Below are 27,901 nucleotides of genomic sequence, written 5' to 3' on the forward strand. Positions count from 1 at the left end.
CAGCTTTTAGTTGTTGCACATTTGTGGATCTTCAAAATGTTCTTAAATGTGATGTTCTGGTGCCTCTAGGGCACTTCAGAAAACTGAGTGAGAACATCATTACTGATGAATGTGTTTTTTTTTTACCTTGTTTCTCTTTCTGCTTGCATTTTGTATTTATATTGCTGTGTGTATTTCGTGTCATTTCTGTAATTCAGAGGCCGTGTTCTCAGTATGACAAAAGAGGTTACATTTTCTTCAAAACATTTTTTATTGTGAAGGTGTAAACCTGACTGACTCGCTCACTCATATACAGACCCAATGGAGTCTGGAGTGACAGACTGTGTCTGTGTAAGTTCTCTCCTCCATCTGATGGGCTCAGTACTGTACACACCATTCTCTCTCCTCTAAGATCTATCTATCCCATTTCCATGGAGACAGCCGGCATCTGAAGTGCAGCATGCTCCTTTCACAGACAGACAGACAGACAAGGTGCCAGACATTAACACATGATTGATGAGACTTAAACACGTTTTAATTTCAGAAAAATCATTTATTCCAGATCCAAATTGCGTAATCACACTTCTAAACACCATATCACCAGGGGTGGAATTGGGGGAGAATGTGTGTAAACACTGTTCCCAGAGTGAATTCCTAAGTGATTACCCCCCCCCAGCCCCAACATTACCCATCTGTATATTATGATCCTCTGCTAGGCATGCCTGTGGACGAGGCTGATCATATACACACAGCCAGCCAGCGAGGGGTACATTTGAGGGGGGGGACCTGGCACACTTCCCCATTCTAGACTACTGAGCAAGGAGTCATGTCTGTTTTACACCTTACATTTCTATCTGATCGTCCTGTAACATTGCTCCCCCCTGAGCAAGCCCCTGGCAGACCATAGTCAGGCTGGCAGTAAGGCAGGTTACATACTGTACAATCATATCACTGCTGTTGTTCCTGCTGCTGCGTCATACCATAGTACTCCGGAATATATGGCTGCATCTCAAATGGCACCCAATTACCTATATAGTGCAATACTTTTGACCAGAGTCCCATCGGTCCTGGTCGAAACTAGTGCACTATTAAGTGAATAGGGTGCCATTTGGGAGACGTCCTGAATAAATGACTAATAACCAAGTGTGCTTCTCCAAAGCATCGAAGACAAGATGGTTTTTCCTAAGGCTAATTGATAAGTTGAGTGTATTTGGCACAAACAATAAAAGCACTTTTAGCCAATTCAACCATTCTACCTTCAGTCATAGCAGGTCATGTAACTGTTGGGTTGATCACCTGGCATTCAATATGGGCAATTTAATACTGGTATGTAAAATCTTCCTCCACATGCACCACTGGGGATGAACTTAAAAGAGCTCTAAATAAGTTAAACACCACGAGTTATAATCTCCATCATTAAATGTTGATCACAGAGAATAAGTGAAATCAGTGCCACTGGTTTATGGTAATGTCTGTGAGTTTGTTTCTCATACTAACTCTGCTTCATAATTGTCATCCAACACTTGCAACATCAGCCATAGGCAAAATGTGGAGGAACTGCTGAAGTAATTCAAAATAAAAGGCAACACCCTTTAAGAAAGAAAAAGCTAATTCCTAGCAAATAGATGTGTGTGTGGGGGGGGAGAGAGAGAGAGAGAGAGAGAGAGAGAGAGAGAGAGAGAGAGAGATAGGAAGCCGAACAGAGACAGTAAGGGCTCTATTTAATCAGATCCGATTTAGCCAACATCCGGTCGTTTTGACAGTGTCTGAGGTGGAACTGCTTTATTGTTGTCAAATCCACAAGTGGCTCCTGGCATTATACCCAAAGCGGGCATTACCAGTAAGAGAAATCCCATGCAGTCTTTTTACAAGATCAAACACTGGAATGTGAGATGTAAGATAGAAATCCTTATTATTTTGCTTAAAGATTTTCAATTTGAGCGTAATTATTTCTATATAGCCTAGACCTTTTCGTTCTGAACTAATGCGAGTGGGACGGGTATGGCTTCATGACGATGATCAAGTGCAGCCACTCACCGGTTTGACAGCTCCAAAGTAGTTACACTTCATACACGGCCAAAACATCAGCTATGCGGTCGTCGGCTATTGCCAGATAACGCTTGATCTGATTGTATCTATGCCTAAGTATCACACTCTAATAAACTTATAGTTGTGTCACAATCACTAGCAGTCAAATCATGTTCTTTGTTGAGATCCAGTCCATTATGGCTATCAGTCCAGCTCCAGCATTCGATGGCTAGTAGGCTACTAGCATATCGGTGCACATCTCAAATGACACTATATTCCCCATGTAGTTCCCTACTTTCACCACAGGATAGACTGCTGTTTCTAACTTTTCCTTTTTAGCATACTGTGTCACAGTGCTAGCCAATGCTAACTGGCGCTGCTATCGTATGATGTTGAGGTATCCTTGGTCTGGGTAGAGGAGGTTGGCCAGCAGAGAAATGAGGCAAGGTCCATCTCTAAGACAGTGTCCTGGGTATTGGATGAACTGGACAGCTTTTCCTATTGAGTCCTTTAGGCCAGCATACTGTTTACTGCTGAGCATGGACTCCAACACAACCAGAGCCTAGAGACACACACGAAACACACAAGCTGAGCAACTCTGTGTGTGTGTGTGTGTATGTATGCGTGTGTATGTATGTGTGTGTACCTGTTGTGCTTTAGCAGTCAGCTGCTGGTCGGTGCTGGGCTGGAGGCGGACCTGGTCCTCTGAGGGAATCTGGACTGAGAGAAACGCAGACAGACTGCGTACCACCACCCTGAACCTAAACATGCACACATCGGAGTTACCAAAAGAATCACACAGTAAACACCGAAGGTGAATATACAGGGCCTTCAGAAAGTTCAGACCCCTTGACCTTTTCCACATTTTGTTAGGTTACAGCCTTATTCTAAAGTTGATTGGATTTTTTAATTTAATTTTTCCCTCAATCTACACACAATACCCCACAATGACAAAGTAAAAATAGGTTTTCACAAATGTTTAAAAAATACATAGATAAAAAATAATCACATTTACATAAGTATTCAGACCCTTTACTCTGTACTTTGTTGAAGCACCTTTGGCATCAATTACAGCCTCGAGTCTTCTTGGGTATGACGCTATAAGCTTGGCACACCTGTATTTGGGGAATTTCTCCCATTCTTCTCTGCAGATCCTCTACAGCTCTGTCAAGTTGGATGGGGAGTGTTGCCGCACAGCCATTTTAAAGGTCTCTCCAGAGATGCTCGATCAGGTTCAAGTCCGGGCTCTGGCTGGGCCACTCAAGAACATTCAGAGACTTGTCTCGAAGCCACTCACTGTTTAGGGTCTTTGTCCTGTTGGAAGATGGAAATTCGCCCCAGTCTAAGGTCCTGAGCGCTCTGGAGCAGGTTTTCATCAAGGCTCTCTCTGTACTTTGCTCCGTTCATCTTTGCCTCGAACCTGACTAGTTTCCCAGTCCCTGTCGCTGAAAAACATACCCACATCATGATTCTGCCACCACCATGCTTCACCGTAGGGATGGTGCCAGGTTTCCTCCAGACGTGACGCTTGGCATTCAGGCCAAAGAGAATCTTGTTTCTCATGGTCTGAAAGTCTTTAGGTGCCTTTTGGCAAATTCCAAGTGGGCTGTCATGTGCCTTTACTCAGGAATGGCTTCCATCTGGCCACTATACCATAAAGGCCTGATTGGTGGAGTGCTCCAGAGATGGTTGTCCTTTTGGAAGGTTCTCCTCTCCACAGAGGAACTCTAGAGCTCAGTCAGAGTGACCATCGGATTATCGGTCACCTCCCTGACCAAGGCCCTTCACCCCCGATTGCTCAGTTTGGCCGGGCGGACAGCTATACCATAGCAGACTACAGAACGCCAAACTTCTTCCATTTAAGAACGATGGAGACCACTGTGTTCTTGAGGACCTTCAATGCTGCAGACATTTTCTAGTACCCTCCCCCAGATCTGTGCCTCCACACAATCCTGTCTCGGATCTTCCTTCAACCTTATGGCTTGGGTTTTGCTCTGACATCCACCGTCAACTATGGGACATGTATATAGACAGGTGTGTGCCTTTCCAAATCCACAGGTGGACTCCAATCAAGTTGTAGAAACATCTCAAGGATGATCAATGGAAACAGAATGTACCCGAGTTAAATTTTCAGTCTCATAGCAAAGGGTCTGAATACTTTCTTACTGACTTACTGAATACTTTTCTAAAATACTGTTTTCGCTTTGTCATTATGGGGTATTGTGTGTAGATTGCTGACAATGTTTTTATTTTATTAATCCATTTTAGAATAAGGCTATAATGTAACAAAATGTGTTAAAAGTCAAAGGCTCTGAATACTTTCCGAAGGTACTGTACATGTCCAGTATGTCTGTGAGTACCTGTTGGATAGGGGTGATCGGCGGCCCAATCCTATAGCCCCCAGCAGTCCTGATCCGAGTCTCTCCTCTCCCATCTGAGAGAGCCGTGTCTGCAGCCGCAGCAGCCCCGCTACCACGGCTGGTACCTCCCCCAGCCCCTGCTGCAGATGCTCCACATACACACACAGGGCCTTGTGCCACCAGAGGAACAACTTAGCCTCATCATAGGGACCACTGTGAGAGAGAAAAAAACTATATTACCAACACACACACACAGAGAGAGACACACACACACACACACACACACACACACACACACAGAGAGAGAGACACACACACACACATGGGGGGGGTGGTCAGACCTGGGGAAGACCTGACTGTTCCATGTGTTGAGTAGAGCGAGCGTCCTCTTCTCATTGGCCACTGTGTGTTCCGTGTTGAGGCGCTGCAGGATGTAAGCATAGAGTGTCAGGAAGCTGCCTCCTGATTGGCTCTCAGACAGGAAGTCGTCCACGGTCAGCTCAGGCACCTGCAGTGACGCCAACACAGGACCCCACCCGACACCCTCCTCTTCCGCTAGAGCGAGAAAAATGAAGATAGACGGAGGGAGCGGAGAGCAAGCGATAGAGTGAGGTTTTCACCTCATGTATGAAATAAAATACATCTGTCCGTCACCAGTAACCCCTGCTGACAAACTCTGACATAGACCCTCCCCTAAGACCTTCCTTCGTAAACCCCTCCCCATGGTTACTGTCTCCGTGGTTACCATGGGTGAAGTAGGCGGTGATGCAAGCCTCGGTGATGCGGGTCATGTGGCGTACAGACGCTAGGCAACGGGAGCAGGCTGTCAGGAGCGGCAGCACTGGGAAACCCTGCCCCTTCCTGTCCAGCCAGCCAATGACACGAGCTGCCAAGGCCTCGCCTGTAGACACGCCCACTCCGTTCAGCAGAGCCAACGAATCACAGAACAGACTACAGAACGCCATGTGTCTCTGCTCCAAGCCCACCTCTACAGACACAAGAGACAGAGAGAGTTATTGATGAAGGTGATGATGAAGATGACTATGAAGAGTTCTTACCAGGTGGGTTGAAGGTGATGATGCTCTCCAGTAGTGCCTCTAACTGCATCTCCAGGTTAGCCAGACTGATGCTACCACTCTGCTCCAGAGAGACCAGACACTCGACACACCAGCGCACACACACACTAGCCTTCAACGTCTCCTCCTACACAGAGAGAGAGGGAGATTAATGCATTAATTTTGTCTGCGGTAATGAGAGAGACAGTCTGTCTATATTAGAGTGAGGAGAGATTGACTGTCTGTTAATGATAAAACTAGAGAAATAGGGGGAGGGTGACATTCTGTTGTGTTCCCTCTTTCTCACCCGGTATGGCATCCCATGGGGGCGTGGCCGCAGCCCAGCAGCACTGCGTAGTGATAGGAGCAGCGTCTGAGCGGCGGAGTCTGCGCTGAGCAGCAGAGCGTGAGGGTAGTGGGTGCCTACATATCCCATGATCCCTTGGTAGGAGGAATGGTCCACCTGGTGCCATGGCAGGGAGACAGACTGGACCAACAGACTAAGGAGAGGGGAGTCCTGGATCACAGAGGGGAAAATAGGCTAAACCAGGGACAGACCCTCGACAATTCCATCAATTGTGTACAAACACAAATAGCTATCCAGTGTCCTAATTCTCCCTCACCGGTTGGCTGAGAAGCTGCTCTTCTTTAGTGAGGAACACCAGCATGTAGAGTAGATAGACCAGCATCTTGTGTGAGTCTGTGTGTATGTTAGTGTTAGAGCTGGCCGGAGTTTGCAGGCTGTCACTCAGAACGCTGACCCAGTTGACCTTACAGAGGACTGCCCCTAGGAACAGGAAGCAGCTCTTAGGACTTCCTCTCTCCACCTGCAGAGGAACAGATTAACCTTGGGTAAAGAATCCCTCTACACCTCCCTAATGCTACATCGCACAGCACTACCCGCAAACAAGTCCTATTGACTGTGACACTCAAAGTGTACGAGGAGTCTGTTTGTTTTAGGAATCCAATGTGTTGTGGGTTGAGGTTAGGGATTATGGAGTCTGGGGTCAGAGTCTTACATTGAACAGCTGTTCCATGAGGTGTGTATCGGGGTGCAGGTGTGTCCAGGGCAGGCTGCCGAGGTGTGTGTGGTAAAGGTAGAGGAGGTACTCTGGTGTACGAGGAGAGCTGCAGCTGTCACAGTACTGCATCAGACACAGCCACAGAGCCCCACGCTGCCCGGGGAGGAGGCGGTCTGGAACAAACACACACACACACACACCTTAAATGTAGGCTCAAACACATGAATGACCTTCATTACATCTAACATCACACGCAAACCTCTGAACTTGTGGTGCAGTGTTTGGGTCAGCTGGGTGTAGAGATCCACAAGACAGCCTGCAGCGTTGGCATCTGACTCCAACCAGGGATAACACCTTGGATTACTGCGAGAGACAGAACGGAGGAGAGAGAGTAAGAGAAGATAGGAGAGAGCGAGAAAATATTGTAGTCCAAACAGCGCAATGCCACAGGCCTGTAGTTTTGTTAGCGTTATACAAGGCAAAGTAAGAAAGGGGGGAGTGAGAGAGAAAGATGGAAAGGAGAGAGAAATAGACAGAGGGATAGAGAGGGGTGTTTACCTGACATCGTCTGTCTCCAGAACCAGGATCCAGGGCTTAAACAGCCGGACCATCTTACCGTCCACACTCCAAGACTGCTTCCATCACGTGGACTGCAAGGCCAGACAACAACATTGACCAGATGTCGTTCCCATAGCAACGATTAAAACATTCCCTAACCAGAAACCGTGGATTGATGGCAGCATTCGTGTGAAACTGAAGGCACGAACCACTGCTTTTAATCAGGGCAAGGTGTCTGGTAACATGACTGAATACAAACAGTGCAGCTATTCCCTCCGCAAGGCTATCAAACAAGCTAAGCGCCAGTACAGAGACAAAGTAGAATCTCAATTCAACGGCTCAGACACAGAGGTATGTGGCAGGGTCTACAGTCAATCACGGACTACAGGAAGAAACCCAGCCCAGTCCGGTAGATCCTGCAGGGCTGAGAGAGACAGAAAGAGGAAGAGATGAGAGGTGGTGAGGAGGAGATATGTCAACAGCGCCTCAAGGACCATATCACCTCCACCCTACCTGACACCCTTGGGGGAAGCAGAATGTCTTAATGACAAAAAACAGCCTAAACTGTGTCTGGTACCTTTCAGCACTCTGGCTCCCCCGAGTGGCTCCCTGGCGCAGGCGCTGAGCTGCAGGTCGATGAGGTAACCAATCAGATATCCCCAGAACGTGGTGACCTCACTGACGTATGGCGCCCAGGCGGAGTAAAGGCCAAAGCTGCGGAGGTCCGGCTTACTGAGACGACAACGCTGAAAATACTCACACAGCCAATCCACCGTCTCCTCCACCTGAGGAGGGCCAATCAAGAGACAAGGCAGGGTTAAATAAACTGGACTGGAAATGAACAGTATTGAATATGAAGATTTTGGTAGGACTTTCAGCACTCACCTGCTGAGGAGAGAGGGTGATGGGGGCTTGGCTGGGGGAGATGGATGTGGGTTTGGGGGTATCTGTGGTACCGGAAGGCTCTGCTGTGGGTTTGGTGTTGCAGGGGAGAGGAGAGACGCCAAGCACACACAGAGTCACCCTCCAACACTCTGGGCTCAGCAACTGCTCTGTCGAACCTGACAATGACACACAAGCACACGTTCGACGTCCGCACACACGTTGAAGTCCGCAATAAGAGATAACAAACAAAACAGTCTTACTGGTCATGAGCAGGCGCAGGCAGTCGCTGTAGTGGTCAGGAAAGTGGTGTCTGAGCAACAGGGTCCAGTGTCGTGTGAAGAGGTGAAAGGGCGTGAGGAGGTCAGCCTCGGGGTCACGGCCACAGGAACACAGAGCAGTGTGGACCAGCTCTACCAGTCTGCTACGCTCCGAGAACACTGGCTCGGCCTTACTCAGCCACGTACTCAGGTCAAACTACACAGGGAGAGAGAGAATCTGGTCATCTTAACACAGGAATACCACATGCCTCCAGTTCTCTGTGTGATGTGTCGAGGTGGAAGTGTGTGTTCTGTGTGGGTGGTGTGTGTAGCTGTTGTGTATGTTTCTGAAGGTGGAGGCTGACCTTAGTGAGCAGCATGAAGATGACGTCAGCACTGTCAGGGTGCAGTGATGTCACCACTTCCTTGTAGAGAGAGACAAGCTGATTGGGTGCTGCATTTGGGGTGAAGAAGGGGGAGAGGAGGGGACACAGACGTCTCTGCTCCAGGATAGTGCTGAGGACACGCCCGCACTCTGCCTGGTTGCCCTGGATAAAAACCTACACACACAAACTGGATTAACACCTACACACACAAACTGGATTAACACCAACACACACAAACTGGATTAACACCTACAGACACAAACTGGATTAACACCTACACACACAAACTGGATTAACATTTACACACAGTCACGTCCTATGTGTATAAAATTAGTTTGTTTGTGTTTGTGTGTGTGTGTGTGTAGGTGTAGTACCTGTCCCAGTATCTCGACGCAGGAAGAGAGGTACTGGCGAGTGGGTGGGTGGCGGAGTGTGTCCTCACAGACGAAAGAGACCACCTTGTAGAAGGCAGCCACTCCTACACTCTGCACTGCTGCCGTCGGCTTGGCCTTGTACAAATTCACCAGAGCACTACACACACACACATTTTTTAACTTTATGGCACATATGACTATCAAGAATTCTATTGAGAAATAATATGATACAGGTATGGTGTGTGTGTGTGTGTGTGTGTGTGTGTGTACTGACGTAATGAACTTCTCAGTGTGTACTGCAGCCTGGGCAAGGCTTTGAGGGGGAGGAGTCTTGGCTTCCGTCTGCAGCTGCTTAATGTCGCTTCTCAGAGACACGATCTGAGTCTCCACTGCTTCCTGCTTCTGTACACACTCGCACTGCACACACACAGAGAAGGGAATGAGGGGAATAGGATGCATGTTTACAGAAGGAACACCTATGTGAGAATGCTATTCATTGACTACAGCTCAGCGTTCAAAGCTATAGTGCCCTCAAAGCTCATCACTAAGCTAAGGATCCTAGGACTAAACACCTCCCTCTGCAACTGGATCCTGGACTTCCTGACGGGCCGTCCCCAGGTGGTAAGGGTAGGCAACAACACATCTGCCACACTGATCCTTAACACGGGGGCCCCTCAGGGGTGCGTACTCAGTCCCCTCCTGTACTCCCTGTTCACTCAAGACCGCACGGCCAGGCACGACTCCAACACCATCATTAAGTTTGCTGATGACACAACAGTGGTAGGCCTGATCACCGACAACGATGAGACAGCCTATAGGGAAGTGGTCAGAGACCTGAATGTGTGGTGCAAGGACATCAACCTCTCCCTCAACGTGATAAAGGCAAAGGACATGATTGTGGACTACAGGAAACGGAGGACCGAGCACGCCCCCATTCTGATCGATGGGGCTATAGTGGAGCAAGTTGAGAGCTTCAAGTTCCTTGGTGTCTACATCACCAACAAACTAACATGGTCCAAGCACACCAAGACAGTCGTGAAGAGGGCATGACAAATTCCCCCTCAGGAGACTGAAAAGATTTGGCATGGGTTCTCAGATCCTCAAAAAGTTTTACAGATGCACCATCGAGAGCATCCTGACGGGTTGCATCACTGCCTGGTATGGCAACTGCTCAACCTCCAACCTCCAACCGCGAGGCACTACAGAGGGTTGTGCGTACGGCCCAGTAGATCACCTGGGCCAAGCTTTCTGCCATCCAGAACCTCAATACCAGGCGGTGTCAGAGGGAGGCCCTAAAAATTGCCAAAGACTCCAGCGACCCTTGTCATAGAATGTTCTCTCTACTACCGCACGGTAAGCGGTACCGGAGCGCCGAGTCTAGGTCCAAGAGGCTTCTAAAGAGTTTCTACCCCCAAGCCATAAGACTCCTGAACAGCTAATCAAATGACTACCCAGACTATTTGCATTGCTCCCCCACCCTCTTCTACGCTGCTGCTACTCTTTGTTATTATCTATGTATAGTCACTTTAATAACTCTACCTACATGTACATATTACCTCGACACCGGTGCCCCCGCACATTGACTCTGTACCGGTACCCCCTGTATATAGCCCCGCTATTGTTATTTACTGCTACTCTTTAATTATTTGTTATTCTTATCTCTTACTTTTTTTTGTATTTTCTTAAAACTGCATTGTTGGTTAAGGGCTTGTAAGTAAACATTTCACTGTAAGGTCTACACCTGTTGTATTCTGCGCATGTGACAAATACCATTTGATTTGATTATTTGAAGTCAGTTAATCATGTCACCCTTTCTTAGTGGAATTTTCAAGCAGAATCAGCCCATTCTGAAAATTAAATCAAAACAGAATTGACTCATTGTCCTACCGTGACAGTGATGTGTGCCGCTCCCTGGCAGGGCTGGCCCCCCCTCTGCCCTCTGCACTCAAGCGCCATGGTAACCTGCTCTGGCCTGTTCCTGTAGAGTAGAGGCAGACTCTCCAGCAGCTCTGACTCCAATGCCACCTGCTGGGCCTCCCGAGACACTGCAAACCTAAACACACCAAGCACACTGTGAACCATGTCCCAAAACATCACATACAGGTATACATCCATGGCGTGACAGTTGGTGTGTGTGTGTGTGTGTGTGTACCTGGCCTGCTCCTGCAGACAGCAGAGGTCCTGCTGTAGGAGAGTGGAGGCAGCAGCAGGGTCAGCGAGACAGGCAGAGGGGACCTCTGGTACCGGAGCTCTCTGTGATTGCAGCTCGGGGAGCGGCCGAGGGATAGTGTGCTTTTGCAGGTTAGACTGGATACGCTTCCTCGCTACACACACACGAAAAGGTTACAACAACGCCAATAACAAGGCCGCTTGGTTTGTTAGTCCTAAAATAATTTACAATGTACACCCTACCTAAAAGCGAGCGATCGCTTTGTGCACAAGTAAGATCAGGGATATTGCCCCTGCGTATTGAAACAGGTCGGTGTAATGGTGAAATGTAAGAGGAAAGACTAATGTAAATATTGTGACCTTGATGAAATAGAGAATGAAATTCATTTGATCCTCTATTGCCCTTTCTACCTTGACATATACACTTGTCCTTATTCCAGAAAGCCCACCAGATATACCCTGGAAATATGTGGCTGAGCCACGAGGAAAAACTGAAATGTTTATTTTTCTGTAAATTATGTTTCCATTTACAGATTTATTTTTATAAAGCCTGGAATAAAAGAAAAAGGTCCACCTATAATAAAATTATACAAATATTTTGCTCCCACATAGTGATTGCCACCTATGTATATAGATTGTATGTAGGCTTGTCTCACACATGAATCTTCTCTGTGTGAGACTTGGTTCCAACGCCTTCTGTGGATTTTTTCTGTAATTAACTGTGTTTATTTGTGTTATTTTTACTGCTCTTGGGATAAATAATTATTGCTTGGATAACCTTATTTACTATTATATATGGGTTTCTTTTTCCACTCTTTATCTGCTGCATCCTGCACAGAACACCGGAAGAATTATCACTGAATTATTGTAATGTGTCAATTAAACCCATGAGGAATGGGCTGCCAACCAGGCGGGTTGACACAAGAATAAAACGTCATTAATTCAGTCACAACTGCTATGTGCTGAGGCTGTGTTCATGTGCGTGTACCTGCGCTGGGGTTGGTGTAGTCAGTGAAGGCAGGGTTGTTGCTCTGTATGAAGGTGGGTTCATTCTTCACTTTGTCCCAGAGATCCAGCACCTCCCTCTCATCATACTGGACACGCTCCTGGTCCACATACTCCACCCACAGCTCCTACACTCAACAAATACAATATGATACATCTAGCAACCAATACAATTATACATCTAGCAAGCAATACATCTAGCCACCAATACAATATGATACATCTAGCAACCAATACAATGATACATCTAGCAACCAATACAATATGATACATCTAGCCACAAATACAATATGATACATCTAGCAACCAATACAATATGATACATCTAGCAACCAATACAATATGATACATCTAGCAACCAATACAATATGATACATCTAGCCACCAATACAATATGATACATCTAGCAACCAATACAATGATACATCTAGCAACCAATACAATATGATACATCTAGCCACCAATACAATGATACATCTAGCAACCAATACAATATGATACATCTAGCCACCAATACATCTAGCCACAAATACAATATGATACATCTAGCAACCAATACAATGATACATCTAGCAACCAATACAATGATACATCTAGCAACCAATACAATATGATACATCTAGCCACCAATACATCTAGCCACCAATACAATATGATACATCTAGCCACCAATACAATATGATACATCTAGCCACCAATACAATATGATACATCTAGCCACAAATACAATATGATACATCTAGCCACAAATACAATATGATACATCTAGCAACCAATATATCTAGCCACCAATACAATATGATACATCTAGCCACCAATACAATATGATACATCTAGCCACCAATACAATAAGATACATCTAGCCACAAATACAATATGATACATCTAGCCACAAATACAATATGATACATCTAGCAACCAATATGATACTAGCCACCAATACAATATGATACATCTAGCCACAAATACAATATGATACATCTAGCAACCAATACAATATGATACATCTAGCCACCAATACAATATGATACATCTAGCCACCAATACAATATGATACATCTAGCCACCAATACAATATGATACATCTAGCAACCAATACAATATGATACATCTAGCAACCAATACAATATGATACATCTAGCCACCAATACAATGATACATCTAGCAACCAATACAATATGATACATCTAGCCACCAATACAATATGATACATCTAGCCACCAATACAATATGATACATCTAGCAACCAATACAATGATACATCTAGCCACCAATACAAATGATACATCTAGCAACCAATACAATATGATACATCTAGCCACAATAATACATCTAGCCACCAATACAATATGATACATCTAGCCACCAATACAATATGATACATCTAGCCACCAATACAATATGATACATCTAGCCACAAATACAATATGATACATCTAGCCACAAATACAATATGATACATCTAGCAACCAATATATCTAGCCACCAATACAATATGATACATCTAGCCACCAATACAATATGATACATCTAGCCACCAATACAATAAGATACATCTAGCCACCAATACAATATGATACATCTAGCCACAAATACAATATGATACATCTAGCAACCAATACAATGATACATCTAGCCACCAATACAATATGATACATCTAGCCACCAATACAATATGATACATCTAGCCACCAATACAATATGATACATCTAGCCACCAATACAATATGATACATCTAGCCACCAATACAATATGATACATCTAACAACCAATACAATACATCTAGCCACCAATACAATATGATACATCTAGCAACCAATACAATATGATACATCTAGCCACCAATACAATATGATACATCTAGCCACCAATACAATATGATACATCCAGCAACCAATACAATATGATACATCTAGCAACCAATACAATGATACATCTAGCAACCAATACAATATGATACATCTAGCCACAAATACAATATGATACATCTAGCCACAAATACAATATGATACATCTAGCAACCAATACAATATGATACATCTAGCCACCAATACAATATGATACATCTAGCAACCAATACAATATGATACATCTAGCAACCAATACAATATGATACATCTAGCCACCAATACAATATGATACATCTAGCAACCAATACAATATGATACATCTAGCCACCAATACAATATGATACATCTAGCCACCAATACAATATGATACATCTAGCAACCAATACAATATGATACATCTAGCCACCAATACAATATGATACATCTAGCAACCAATACAATATGATACATCTAGCCACCAATACAATGATACATCTAGCCACCAATACAAATGATACATCTAGCAACCAATACAATAAGATACATCTAGCCACCAATACAATAAGATACATCTAGCCACCAATACAATAAGATACATCTAGCCACCAATACAATATGATACATCTAGCCACCAATACAATATGATACATCTAGCCACCAATACAATATGATACATCTAGCCACCAATACAATATGATACATCTAGCCACCAATACAATATGATACATCTAGCCACCAATACAATATGATACATCTAGCCACCAATACAATATGATACATCTAGCCACCAATACAATATGATACATCTAGCACCAATACAATATGATACATCTAGCAACCAATACAAATGATACATCTAGCCACAAATACAATATGATACATCTAGCAACCAATATATCTAGCCACCAATACAATATGATACATCTAGCCACCAATACAATATGATACATCTAGCCACCAATACAATAAGTTACATCTAGCCACCAATACAATAAGATACATCTAGCCACCAATACAATATGATACATCTATCCACAAATACAATATGATACATCTAGCCACCAATACAATATGATACATCTAACAACCAATACAATACATCTAGCCACCAATACAATATGATACATCTAGCAACCAATACAATATGATACATCTAGCCACCAATACAATATGATACATCTAGCCACCAATACAATATGATACATCCAGCAACCAATACAATATGATACATCTAGCAACCAATACAATATGATACATCTAGCAACCAATACAATATGATACATCTAGCAACCAATACAATATGATACATCTAGCCACCAATACAATATGATACATCTAGCAACCAATACAATAAGATACATCTAGCCACCAATACAATAAGATACATCTAGCCACCAATACAATAAGATACATCTAGCCACCAATACAATAAGATACATCTAGCCACCAATACAATAAGATACATCTAGCCACCAATACAATAAGATACATCTAGCCACCAATACAATAAGATACATCTAGCCACCAATACAATAAGATACATCTAGCCACCAATACAATAAGATACATCTAGCCACCAATACAATAAGATACATCTAGCCACCAATACAATAGATACATCTAGCCACCAATACAATATGATACATCTAGCCACCAATACAATATGATACATCTAGCCACCAATACAATAAGATACATCTAGCCACCAATACAATAAGATACATCCAGCCACCAATACAATATGATACATCAGCCACCAATACAATATGATACATCTAGCCACCAATACAATAAGATACATCTAGCCACCAATACAATAAGATACGTCTAGCCACCAATACAATAAGATACATCTATCCACAAATACAATATGATACATCTAGCCACCAATACAATATGATACATCTAGCAACCAATACAATACATCTAGCCACCAATACAATATGATACATCTAGCCACCAATACAATATGATACATCTAGCCACCAATACAATATGATACATCTAGCCACCAATACAATATGATACATCTAGCCACCAATACAATAAGATACATCTAGCCACCAATACAATAAGATACATCTAGCCACCAATACAATAAGATACATCTAGCCACCAATACAATATGATACATCTAGCCACCAATACAATATGATACATCTAGCCACCAATACAATATGATACATCTAGCCACCAATACAATATGATACATCTAGCCACCAATACAATATGATACATCTAGCCACCAATACAATATGATACATCTAGCCACCAATACAATATGATCTACACCAATACAATGATACATCTAGCCACCAATACAATAAGATACATCTAGCCACCAATACAATAAGATACATCTAGCCACCAATACAATAAGATACATCTAGCCACCAATACAATAAGATACATCTAGCCACCAATACAATATATCTAGCAACCAATACAATAAGATACATCTATCCACCAATACAATAAGATACATCTATCCACCAATACAATAAGATACATCTATCCACAAATACAATATGATACATCTAGCCACCAATACAATATGATACATCTATCCACCAATACAATATGATACATCTAGCCACCAATACAATATGATACATCTAGCAACCAATACAATACATCTAGCCACCAATACAATATGATACATCTAGCCACCAATACAATATGATACATCTAGCCACAAATACATCTAGCAACCAATATATCTAGCCACCAATACAATAAGATACATCTAGCCACCAATACAATAAGATACATCTAGCCACCAATACAATAAGATACATCTAGCCACCAATACAATAAGATACATCTAGCCACCAATACAATATGATACATCTAGCCACCAATACAATATGATACATCTAGCCACCAATACAATATGATACATATATCCACCAATACAATATGATACATCTATCCACCAATACAATATGATACATCTATCCACCAATACAATATGATACATCTATCCACCAATACAATATGATACATCTATCCACAAATACAATATGATACATCTATCCACCAATACAATATGATACATCTAGCCACCAATACAATATGATACATCTAGCAACCAATACAATACATCTAGCCACCAATACAATAAGATACATCTAGCCACCAATACAATAAGATACATCTAGCCACCAATACAAATACATCTAGCCACCAATACAATAAGATACATCTAGCCACCAATACAATAAGATACATCTAGCCACCAATACAATATGATACATCTAGCCACCAATACAATAAGATACATCTAGCCACCAATACAATAAGATACATCTAGCCACCAATACAATATGATACATCTAGCCACCAATACAATATGATACATCTAGCCACCAATACAATACATCTAGCCACCAATACAATATGATACATCTAGCAACCAATACAATATGATACATCTAGCAACCAATACAATATGACACATCTATCAACCAATACAATATGACACATCTATCAACCAATACAATATGACACATCTTTCAACCAATACAATATGACACATCTAGCCACCAATACAATATGATACATCTATCAACCAATACAATATGATACATCTATCAACCAATACAATATGACACATCTATCAACCAATACAATATGACACATCTATCAACCAATACAATATGACACATCTATCAACCAATACAATATGACACATCTAGCCACCAATACAATATGATACATCTATCAACCAATACAATATGACACATCTATCAACCAATACAATATGATACATCTATCAACCAATACATCAAAGGCAAAGCAGAGGCAACAGTGGCAAGGAAAAACACACGACACACACACCTGTTGCTTGTGCATGACCTTGGCCAGTCTTTGGGGGTCATACTGTGGTGGGAGAGAGGGCAGATACACTTCCTTCTTCTGAAGAGTCTCATCGTCCAACCACACGGCAAACACACCAAACAGCCTGTAAACAACCAATCAGATCAGCCTGGAAAACAGCCAGTCACAAAGTTAAGGGGAGGGACTAGTAGCTGTACGTACCTGACCAGCTCTGTGTGTATCTGTGGGGATGTGAGGAAGAGATGTGGAGGGGAGTTGGGGCGGTCCTCTCCCTGGCTGGGTGTGTGTGTGGGGGGCACCCTCAGGGCCTGGCTGGCAGCGTGGTGGAAGTCAGACACCTCCTGTAGTCTCTGTCTCAGATCTCTCAGTAACACAGCCTGAGTCGAGCCCTGGAAGAACCGACGACCAATACAGCCCCCTGCATCCAGACTGCAGACACCAGAAACAGGGGGACACTGAGAACATTACTGAATTGATACCAGCCTAGAGCAGGGTTCTCCAAGTGGGGTCTGCAGTCAAATCTCTAAATAAATAAATAAACTAACAGATTAAACTCATTTGGGCCAAAAGAACTGTAGAATAAGTTTAGAGGGTGTAGTACAATGAAATATTATTCATCTACAATTTATATTCTTAACCCTGGGCAACATGGGCCTGGGAGGCTCACAGGGATATCGGTATCCACAGTACTCCACCAAGTATTTCCGCAAAAGCTGTAAAACTCCCAAGTTCTCCCTCTGCCACATCGACAAATGTGTAGAATTGCAGGAAATTATCTTGTAAACTGCAACATTCTCTCACTGATGTCAAGAGGCAGGACTCTAAAATGTTAATTCCCAGGGCCAGAGACTGGGTTCGTCCAGCCAGGCGGCGCTGAAGTCATAGAACCCCTGGCCTAGAGGTTATGGTGTGTGTGTGTCGTACCCATACTCAGGTCCTGGCTGTCTTAGGTAGAGCTGCAGGAACCTCTGCCAGACGAGGGGGAGTAGCGGGTGGTCAGGGGGTGTGGACAACGCCTGACACGCCCACCTGTACACCTGCAGCCGCTGTAGAGATGGAGCCACTGGGAGCTTCAACCTCTGCTGGGCCTTCTGTCTCACACAGACACAAGAAACATAAAGATAGTGAAACACAAACACTATGTATCTCAGATTAAGGCTTATTAATCTCTCATAGTTTTATTGTTCTGCTGGTCAGGTGAGAGGTTGGAGTGTGTGTGTGTGTGTGTGTGTGTGTGTGTGTGTGTGTGTGTGTGTGTGTGTGTGTGTGTGTGTGTGTGTGTACCTTCAGAGCCTGATCAGGTGAGAGGTTTGGATCAGACAGTAGTTCATGCTCCATACAGCGTCCCAGCTGAGAATCCTCCTCAAACATCCCCTCCATGTTCAACACTAGCCACGCAAACCACACCTAAACACATACAGTTATCATTTCACATACAAACCACACCTGTGGTTTTTAGCAGAATTTTTTGGTAAATGCATCAAAAATGTTTCCTTCTGTTTCACACAGAATGACAGCACGGATACGACAAGTTAGATAGGACTGAGGTTAAAGTTCTCACCTCCCCACTCAGCGATTGGCCCTCAATGAATGAGGGTGTGGCATTTCCAGCAATCCAACCAACCAGGGAAGAGAGCAGACCCCGGTCTCCATGGTAACCTAAAGCAATCTACAGAGGGGTGAGAGAGCATCACAGACTGATCTACAGTGTGTGTGTGCGTGTGTGTACTCTTTCTTCACAGAAAAAGAACACACACTGTTCAAAATAAGCATAAGAGCTGAAATATTTGGGACTCTACAATCTCCAGTCTCTGTGTGTGTGTGTGTGTGTACCTTGTGCTGCTGGTACAGTAATCTCTGTACACACTCCTCCTGGTGGTGTGTGAAGGCAGAACGACAGATCTGATCCATCAGGAATAGAACGGTCCTGTCTCGGTACCACAAGTTCTGCTGGGTTAGAATTCCCAACCAGAACTCTAGAACCGCTGCCGGACCCACACGACCTGGCCTCGAACTCTCCACCACGTGAGTCTGAAAGAGAAAAAACACACACACTCATCGTGAAGAGATTCATGGACTGTTCAGAGGCAGGAACATCCACTTCTACAGCTGGCCAAACTACTGATCTGGTTAACCCCATGTTTCACACCAGTTCTGATGTATTAGGTGTGTGTACATACCTGTATGACACTGTTGAGCAGGCGTACCATGTCCCCATAGGTGCCTCCAGTGAAGAGTGGCGCCACCCTGTGGGTGACCTGCTGCGTTACACCCTGAGGACACACACCGTCACACTGCAGGAACAACTGGACACAGCCCACAAACCTGGCACAGAGAGAGGAAGAGAGAAACAAATATCGTAGTCCAAACATAGCAATACCACAGCCCTCCAGTTGTGTGAGATTTTAGTGTGATTTTAAGGTTTAGTTTAGGCAGGGGTAAAAGATACTGAAAGTTAACTGTAGAAGCTGCGCGGGCAGAAAAGAGGGAGGATGTTGTCCAGTACAGAGGAAGTAGGGTCTAAGACATAGTGTGTATCTCTTACTGTGTGTTCTTCAGCAGGTAGAAGCTGAGAGGGTAGGTAGGAGGGAGGATGTTGTCCAGGAGATGGACAGCAGCTCTCAGATGTTGAGACTGAATCAAGTTCTTCAACAGATCCACTCCCTCTGTGCAAAACACCTCCAGACTGGGATCAGACAGACGGACAGACGGACGGTAATAGATGTTACACACAATAGTACAGAGAGAGACTTTAAACACATGTGCAGTGTGTCTGTATGGAACTGTGCTGTGGTCCTCAACAACCGGCCAGAGGGCTCATAGGGATAGTGACTTTGCACTCTGTGCCGGACACCGCAGCTGGCTTCACTGACCTGTAATACTAATAACTGCACTATACTGCTTTTGTACCATGTACACTTCTTCACGACGGTATACACACACACACACACACACACCACACATATAGATATATCCCCACTGTAAATTGTAACGTTATATCCTCACTGTAGCTCAGCCTATACTCTAGGGTTTTATGATTACTGTATTTATATTGTATATTCTGTATGTCGACTTTGTGTAAATTTCTCTGTCTGTATTCTGTTTGTGCATTTGTCTATTGCTGGCAGCACCTGTTCATTTAGTCTAATTCCATGTATGTGGAAATGTACTTGGCGAATAAAGGGATTCTGATGTGAGAGAGAGAGAGCAGATGGTCATACCTGTGTCCTACAGTTGTCATGGCAATGGCCAGGTAGCAGCCAATGGGAAGGCCCGCCTTTACGGCCCTTAGAACAGGGTGCATGTTTGGGGCGTGCGTGAGCTCCGGAGAGGGGTTGGGGGCAGAGCCGGGGGTGGACCAGGCTGCTTGAGGGTACTGGGTGTTGCCATGGAGCTTCAGCCTTAGCAACAGTTGCCAGGCCCACTGGCTGAAGGAAGCCTCAGGTGACAGACCCAGACGGAGAACACTAGCCAGGTAGGACACCTGATCGACAGAGACAGAGAGATGTGTGTTAACCTCAGAGATGAGACGGGTGTATGATGTGCACTAATGTGTGTATCTGCGTTACCTGTTTGATTCCCTCTGAGATGAGTCCATTGTATGGCTTGTCTGTGAGGTATTTCTGATAGGCTTCTGCCACCAGCAGAGCAACTTCACTGTGGAGAGAGGAGGGCAGGGCCAGAGTCCCATCCTACAAGACACACACACACTCAACATTACACACTGTACACACTCAAACTCAATGTAGGGTTAGGTGTGTGTGTGTGTGTGTAGTACCTGTGTGTAGCCCCAGTCCAGCCCTTCCAGTAGAACACAGGCCAGGCTGTTCTCCACAGCAGAGAGGGGGTGTTGGAGCAGCCAGCCCCCGATCACACACACTTCCTCCGGGCTAGGACGCCACAGGAACAGGGGCAGCTCCTTACTGAGGTACAGTGCCACCTAACATACACAAGGCTAATCAACATGCAGGTGTACTTAACCAAACCACCTCTTTTACACTTGAAGTCTTCATCCCCATCCTTTCCACAGCAACCCCAGGTGTTGACAGACGCCACGTGTGCGCACACACACACACACACACACACACACACACACACACACTTACCATGCCGACTGTCTCGATGGTCTCTCTGAGTCTGTCCAGCAGGACTGAGATGATGTAAGGATGAACGGTTGCTATGGCGGCCAGCAGCTCCCGGCCCACCTTCGAGTAGGTTTCCCTCGTAGACACACTGACATAGGACACCTGGAGGCAGGGATGGAAATAAAGGGCGACCTGCAGTAGAAACTGGCAGCCCGGCTTTGCTGCGACCTCTATTCATTCTGTGTGAAAAATGATGTGCGTGTTACCTGGAAGACGAGGAGAGCTATAGTGGTAATGAAGGTGGGGTCAGAGTGGTGGGTGGGCATGGCCATGTGAGCTAGCGCCGTGAGGAGAGAGATTCCATCAGAACTGTTGACCTCACACAGCCATTTCTCAAACCTCTCCTGGTGACTCGGCTCTGCAATACACGTTAGTACATCATTAACGTACGGCTCCTGTGCTGACACACTGTGTATGCGTGTGAACGTATAATATTGAGCTCTATTCTGTGTTGTTTTTTTTTTTAGTACATTGTGTTTTTGGAAAACGTACTTGACGAACACAAGTCATTCCCATCACCATTATGTCTGTGTGTGTGTGTGTGTACCTCTGAGGGCCTGTAGGCAGGTGTATGTGTTGTCTGTAGAGTTGAGTGTGTCCGGTGCAGCGGTCTCTGCACACTGCATCACGTACAGAACTCTCCACAGCATGGAACTGGACAGGGTTCCGTAGGGCATCTCTGACATGAACAGCCAGATACCCAACCTAGGAGAACACAGTCAGATAATACACAAACACTTTACACTCTCTCTTTCACACACACAAGTATGCACACACTCCCCAATCAATAATCTTACTGCCTTGTAAAGAATAGACAGCCAAAAACATGCCATTTCTTCCCCCTCGCACCTCTTGTTTCTGAGGACGTGTAGTACAGCTCTGAGGAACAGATGGTCGTACTCTAGCTGTAGTTTCTCCAGAGAGATGGTCCTGGGCCGGGCTGGACCAGCAACACTCACATACTGGGCCCAGTGATCACTGACGTAACACACCGTCATCCTGCAGGGAGGCAGCGGTTACACACCGTTACAAAACACATCTAAAATGTACTGCGTGTGGGTGTCTTACCGTATGGTGTGTCCGATGCGTTTGACTAGCTGGCGGTAGCGAGCGCTGTCGTAGGTGTTCAGACCCACAGCTAGCAGCTCGATCAGTGACGAGGCGAACGCAAACACACGCATCATCTTCTGGCTGGAGCAGGACTTGGGCTCATAGACACCTAGATAAAGAACATCCGTTATAAAATGGTAGGACAGTCACACAGCTACACACACACACACGCACATCTGAAGCCAAAAAGCAGGCACCAGAATAACAGAATTACCACATCAGTCAAATACATGACAACACACGCGCGCACGCATACACACACAGCTTTACTTTCGTGAAAAGTCAGGACTTTTTGGAGTGTAAAAATGTTTGACCATTAAAAATCTTATTTTCCCTAATCCTAAACCAACCCCTTAACCTAACCCAAAAACCCAACCCCAACCCCAAAACCCTAACCCTTAAGCTTAAAATAGCACTTGAACAAATTCAGGTCCTGACTTTTCAGAAAAGTTATTGTTTTCATACCTTTTCAGGACATTCGGGTGAAATGTTAGGACATTGGGATCCTGATAATGTAGGAAAACAAGTATACACACACACACACACACAAACACACACACCCACACACCCTTCTTGCTCATCTCCAGCAGGTGTGTGAAGAGCTGTTGGAAGGGGAACTGGGACAGCAGAGAGATCAGGTCCTCCTCACACAGTAACAACCAGCTGCTCTCTGGGTCCTCATCCTGAAAAACACTTATGCACATCAGCAACCTTACAACACTTCTACCAACACTCCTAGGGTCAAATTCCACACACACCAACACATGCATGCACACACACACGGTTACCTCCTCTCCACCTTCATCCACTAGGGTCCAGTTGCCAGACTCAGGGCCGGAGGCTGTAGCACTCTGACTCTCACAGGGCTTCATGTGGCTCATGAACTCAGCCCGGTGTCTAAAGATGAAGGGTCAACAATCAGAGAGAAAGACCCAGAGAGAGCTAAATTGAAGTGTGCAAAAATCACATAAATAGGTAAGGATTAGAGATGAAAGGTCAAGGCTACCTGACTGGAGACATGAGGGTGGTGACATGTAGGGTTAGTGGTCAGGGGCCAGAGTGAGAAGTTAGGGTTCTTTACCTGACTGGAGACATGAGGATGGCCAGAGCCTGCATGAACTGCTGTACTCCTGAGGCGTTTCCTAGGACCTGGATCTGAAACACACACCCCCAAGCATGTTATAGTTAAGACTGCTAACTTTACCTGGCAATGATGCCATTGTTAGCCGAATATGATAACCTGCCAAAAAGCATACAGAAATAGTGGAGTGAGCCTTCATTCATAAACCAGGCCTACTTTTGAGGAAATCAAAACAATAAACAAACTAGATAGAGGGTGTGTCTCACCTGTAAGAAGGCTGCAGCCCACTTGCCCACCCCTGCAGAACAGCACAGCAGATGGTTCAACAGGTAGAGGTGCTCTCCTGATCCCCCCACACGCAGTAACACTGCCACCTATACACAACACACACCACAGCATAGCATGACTAAACTGCACAACAGATGGGACAACAGGTAGAGGTGCTCTCCTGATCCCCCCACACGCAGTAACACTGCCACCTATACACAACACACACCACAGCATAGCATGACTAAACTGCACAACAGATGGGACAACCCCCCACACGCAGTAACACTGCCACCTATACACAACACACACCACAGCATAGCATGACTAAACTGCACAACAGATGGGACAACAGGTAGAGGTGCTCTCCTGATCCCCCCCACACGCAGTAACACTGCCACCCCCACAGCATAGCATGACTAAACTGCACACAGATGGGCCACCTATACACACACACCACACCACAGCATAGCATGACTAAACTGCACAACAGATGGGACAACAGGTAGACCTATACACAACACACACCACAGCATAGCATGACTAAACTGCACAACAGATGGGACAACAGGTAGAGGTGCTCTCCTGATCCCCCCCCACACGCAGTAACACTGCCACCTATACACAACACACACCACAGCATAGCATGACTAAACTGTGCCACCTATACACAACACACACCACAGCTCTGGGACAACTGATCCCCCACACGCAGTAACACTGCCACCTATACACAACACACACCACAGCATAGCATGACTAAACTGCACAACAGGTGGGACAACAGGTTCTGCTGTACCAGGGCTAGTGTTGAGGTTTACTGTGTGTGTCTGTGTGTGTACCAGTCTCTGCAGCCAGAGGTGGATGTCTGTCTGGAACTGCGTGTCGTCCAGGACTCTCCGTGTGAAGCTGAAGAGAACACTGATGCTCTCCTTCAGAGGGAGGAGGGAGCTGGGCTGACTCTGAGTACCACACATATCTACAATACACACACATACACTTAACTAATTAAACAAAGAAACACACTAAACATGTGTACAATATGGAAAATATGAAATTAAATCCAACCTGTGTGTATATGTATGTACAGTGTGTGTGAGAGTGTGTTCTCACCGTGGAGCAGGCAGTGTAAGTATGACTCCACCTGAAGACGTGACAGCAGAGCTGTGTATGCATGCAGTGCCACCTTCTGGTGCAGGAGTTCAGAGCGGGCCTCAAACAGCTTCCGCAGCTCCACCAACACAGCCTCACTGAAGTCAGCCTGCTGGAAGCGGTGGTAGCCATACACCTTAGACTGGTCCCCACACACACCCTGGAGAGAGAGAAAGAAAGGGTTTAAAGAGAGAGAGATGAAGAACAGAAGTGTACTGTATAACTTTGTAGCTTCCGTGTTATGTGCTAAGTCGTATACTAACATAATCTATTGAACCACATACCTGAAGTGTGAGCTGCTCATCTCTGAAGCTCCAGAGTCGGTTCTGTGTGGTGTTACAGTCGGAGGTGTGTGTGTGGAGCTGTGTGTGTGCGTGTGTCAGCTGTCTGCGGCAGCGCCAGTAATTCTGCAGGAGTTCTGTCAGCTCGTGGCCTTCTTGCCGGGCCAACACTGCGAACCGGGCTGCACACACCTCCACCCCCTCCACCCACACACACATCCCCCCACCTGGCTCCCACACACTCAGCTGCTCTAACGAGAATGCCTTCAGGAAAAACACAAGACAGTCAACACTATAAATAAATATTATTCACCATTCTTTTGTAACATAGATAGCTTTGTAATGTAAAGCGGTTCGAGCCCACAATGGGTCATAGTAAGTGTGTGGTTACCTGTAGTTCTGGGCTGGGCTGGGGTAGTTCAGGGTACAGTCTGGTCCTGGAGCCCTCAGATGGAGCTAGTTCCACAACAGGCTCCAGACTGAGAGGACATTCCTGCTCCCCTAGAGGCAGAACAGCAGGGCCCCTTGTCCCACAGGCCCGCAGAGCCTCCTTATGCAGCTGCATCAGGGAGCCCTCCTCCAGTGTGGGTAGTGAGGGGTAGAGGGCAGGAGCGCTGGGGGCCAAGGGTGTCTCAAGCGTCGTAGATATGCAGGCCTGAGTCTGGATGTGGGTTTTGTTTTGGGTCTCTCTCCCCACCTCAGTGCTCGGTGGTTCAGCTCTGAGCTCAGCCCCTTGGGCCTCTCCTCTCCACTCATTCCTCTTCTCTGGCTCTGTCTCAGAGGGCTTTTCTAGTGTCTGGGGTGAGGTTGATGATGATGTCTGTGATAATGTGGATGATGATAGTGTTTGTGATGTTGGTAATGGTTCCTCTGATGTCTGTGGTAATATCTGTGTCGATCGTTGTGATGTCTCTGATAAAGTCTCTGATGCCTCTGCCAGACCCTGTTGTTGCTCTGTCCCCTCGTTGGGCAGACTGAGGGGGATGTCTGTGAACTCAGAGCTGGGCGGGGCAGCAGCACCAGGTTTCTCATCACAACCAGCAGAGAGAGCTGTGGGACTCTTCACTCGTCCACTCTGCCTCTGTTTTCTGTCCTGTTGGGGGTAACACACAACAGTAGTCTGACTGGTTATTACTCATGAATAATGACAGGGTAATGAATACTATCATATGCTTTCACCATCATTTGATAAATAGACAGTAGTCTGCCCTCAGGGACATACAGGAGTGTACTGTACATACCTGAGACCTACTACTGGTCTTGGACTTCTTTTGTCTCACAGCCTCCATCTGTCATATCCTTCACACCTTGTTCCTCTCACCACATTTACCCTAAGGCTTCTAAGGGGAGAAACAGTGGGTCTGTTAAATGGGAGCACAACAGTCAGCTCACAGTCTTTGGTACATGATTATTTTCTAATCTCACATTAGCCAGCTTGGTCCTGGCTCCCAACACAGGGCCAAATGATAATCCAGTCATTCATGCGTCAGCAAAACAACACCACTCACTTACTCACGTGACTACTGATGATAAACAAGGACCTAGATGTCTGTGTTATCTTTACATGAAGGCGGTTCTTGTTAGCAAATAGGCGTGGTTTCAGACCAGTCTCGAGCTGTATAGGGTAAGGGTTAGCTATTTAGAGTTAGCTAGTGTCGGGAAAACGAAACACATCCACCCTCTCCTCACACAGCACTAGCAAAGCAATGGCTAGAGAGGGTGTAATGACAGTCGTCGGTCATCATGGCTAGCACAGTGTACCCCACTTTACATATCACTGTCAGTTGATTATAAATAAGCTCTGCCATCTAGCTATCTTAAACAAACTGGTGAAAGCATATTGTCGTTAACGTTACTAGCAAGCTAGCTTACACGTAGCGCTCTCGAGGAGTGCGAAAACAATGACATAATATAGCTAGCTAGCACCAGTTTTTTTGGTGTAGCTAACGTTAGCTATAATGATCAGCTGTAAACTGTAGGCTAAACCCCTACAAAATGTAAAATGCTACCTACCTTTGTAAAACAATGTGATCAACGCCAGCGAAGTGACATTTGGCAACACATCAGCTGTTATTTGTTTTGCTCCAGGAAGAAACAGTTATCGCGATAATAAAAAT

General features: G+C 45.2%; 1 protein-coding gene across 3 annotated transcripts; it reads right to left on the reverse strand.

Moving 5' to 3' along the window:
* Positions 1–496: 496 nt before the first annotated feature.
* epg5 (ectopic P-granules autophagy protein 5 homolog (C. elegans)) lies at positions 497–27,901 on the reverse strand. 3 transcript variants are annotated; one of them, XM_042320645.1, is made up of 48 exons: positions 27,798–27,901; positions 27,301–27,399; positions 27,026–27,124; positions 26,176–26,877; positions 25,788–26,048; positions 25,465–25,663; positions 25,194–25,330; positions 24,351–24,458; positions 24,085–24,158; positions 23,792–23,900; positions 23,572–23,686; positions 22,962–23,112; positions 22,743–22,892; positions 22,441–22,598; positions 22,100–22,251; positions 21,855–21,995; positions 21,527–21,688; positions 21,318–21,440; positions 20,970–21,232; positions 20,294–20,434; positions 19,929–20,073; positions 19,582–19,779; positions 19,310–19,417; positions 19,033–19,155; positions 18,673–18,839; positions 17,950–18,177; positions 17,749–17,872; positions 12,062–12,206; positions 11,057–11,228; positions 10,792–10,957; positions 9,179–9,321; positions 8,905–9,061; positions 8,510–8,704; positions 8,148–8,361; positions 7,888–8,063; positions 7,580–7,787; positions 7,412–7,426; positions 7,003–7,063; positions 6,704–6,807; positions 6,442–6,617; positions 6,046–6,249; positions 5,730–5,939; positions 5,426–5,570; positions 5,113–5,355; positions 4,709–4,922; positions 4,368–4,580; positions 2,654–2,768; positions 497–2,569 (listed from the first exon to the last, which is right to left on the reverse strand). In XM_042320645.1, the coding sequence occupies exons 3-48, from the start codon at positions 27,071–27,073 to the stop codon at positions 2,387–2,389; spliced, it is 7,746 nt and encodes a 2,581-aa protein (XP_042176579.1). In that variant the 5' UTR covers positions 27,074–27,124; positions 27,301–27,399; positions 27,798–27,901; the 3' UTR covers positions 497–2,386. The 3 variants fall into 3 exon arrangements, with proteins under 3 accessions (XP_042176579.1, XP_042176580.1, XP_042176581.1); XM_042320646.1 differs by having other exon boundaries at positions 27,297–27,399; XM_042320647.1 differs by lacking the exon at positions 27,301–27,399 and having other exon boundaries at positions 27,798–27,899.

The sequence above is a fragment of the Oncorhynchus tshawytscha genome, linkage group LG04 (assembly GCF_018296145.1).
Source record: "Oncorhynchus tshawytscha isolate Ot180627B linkage group LG04, Otsh_v2.0, whole genome shotgun sequence".
NCBI lineage: Eukaryota > Metazoa > Chordata > Actinopteri > Salmoniformes > Salmonidae > Oncorhynchus > Oncorhynchus tshawytscha.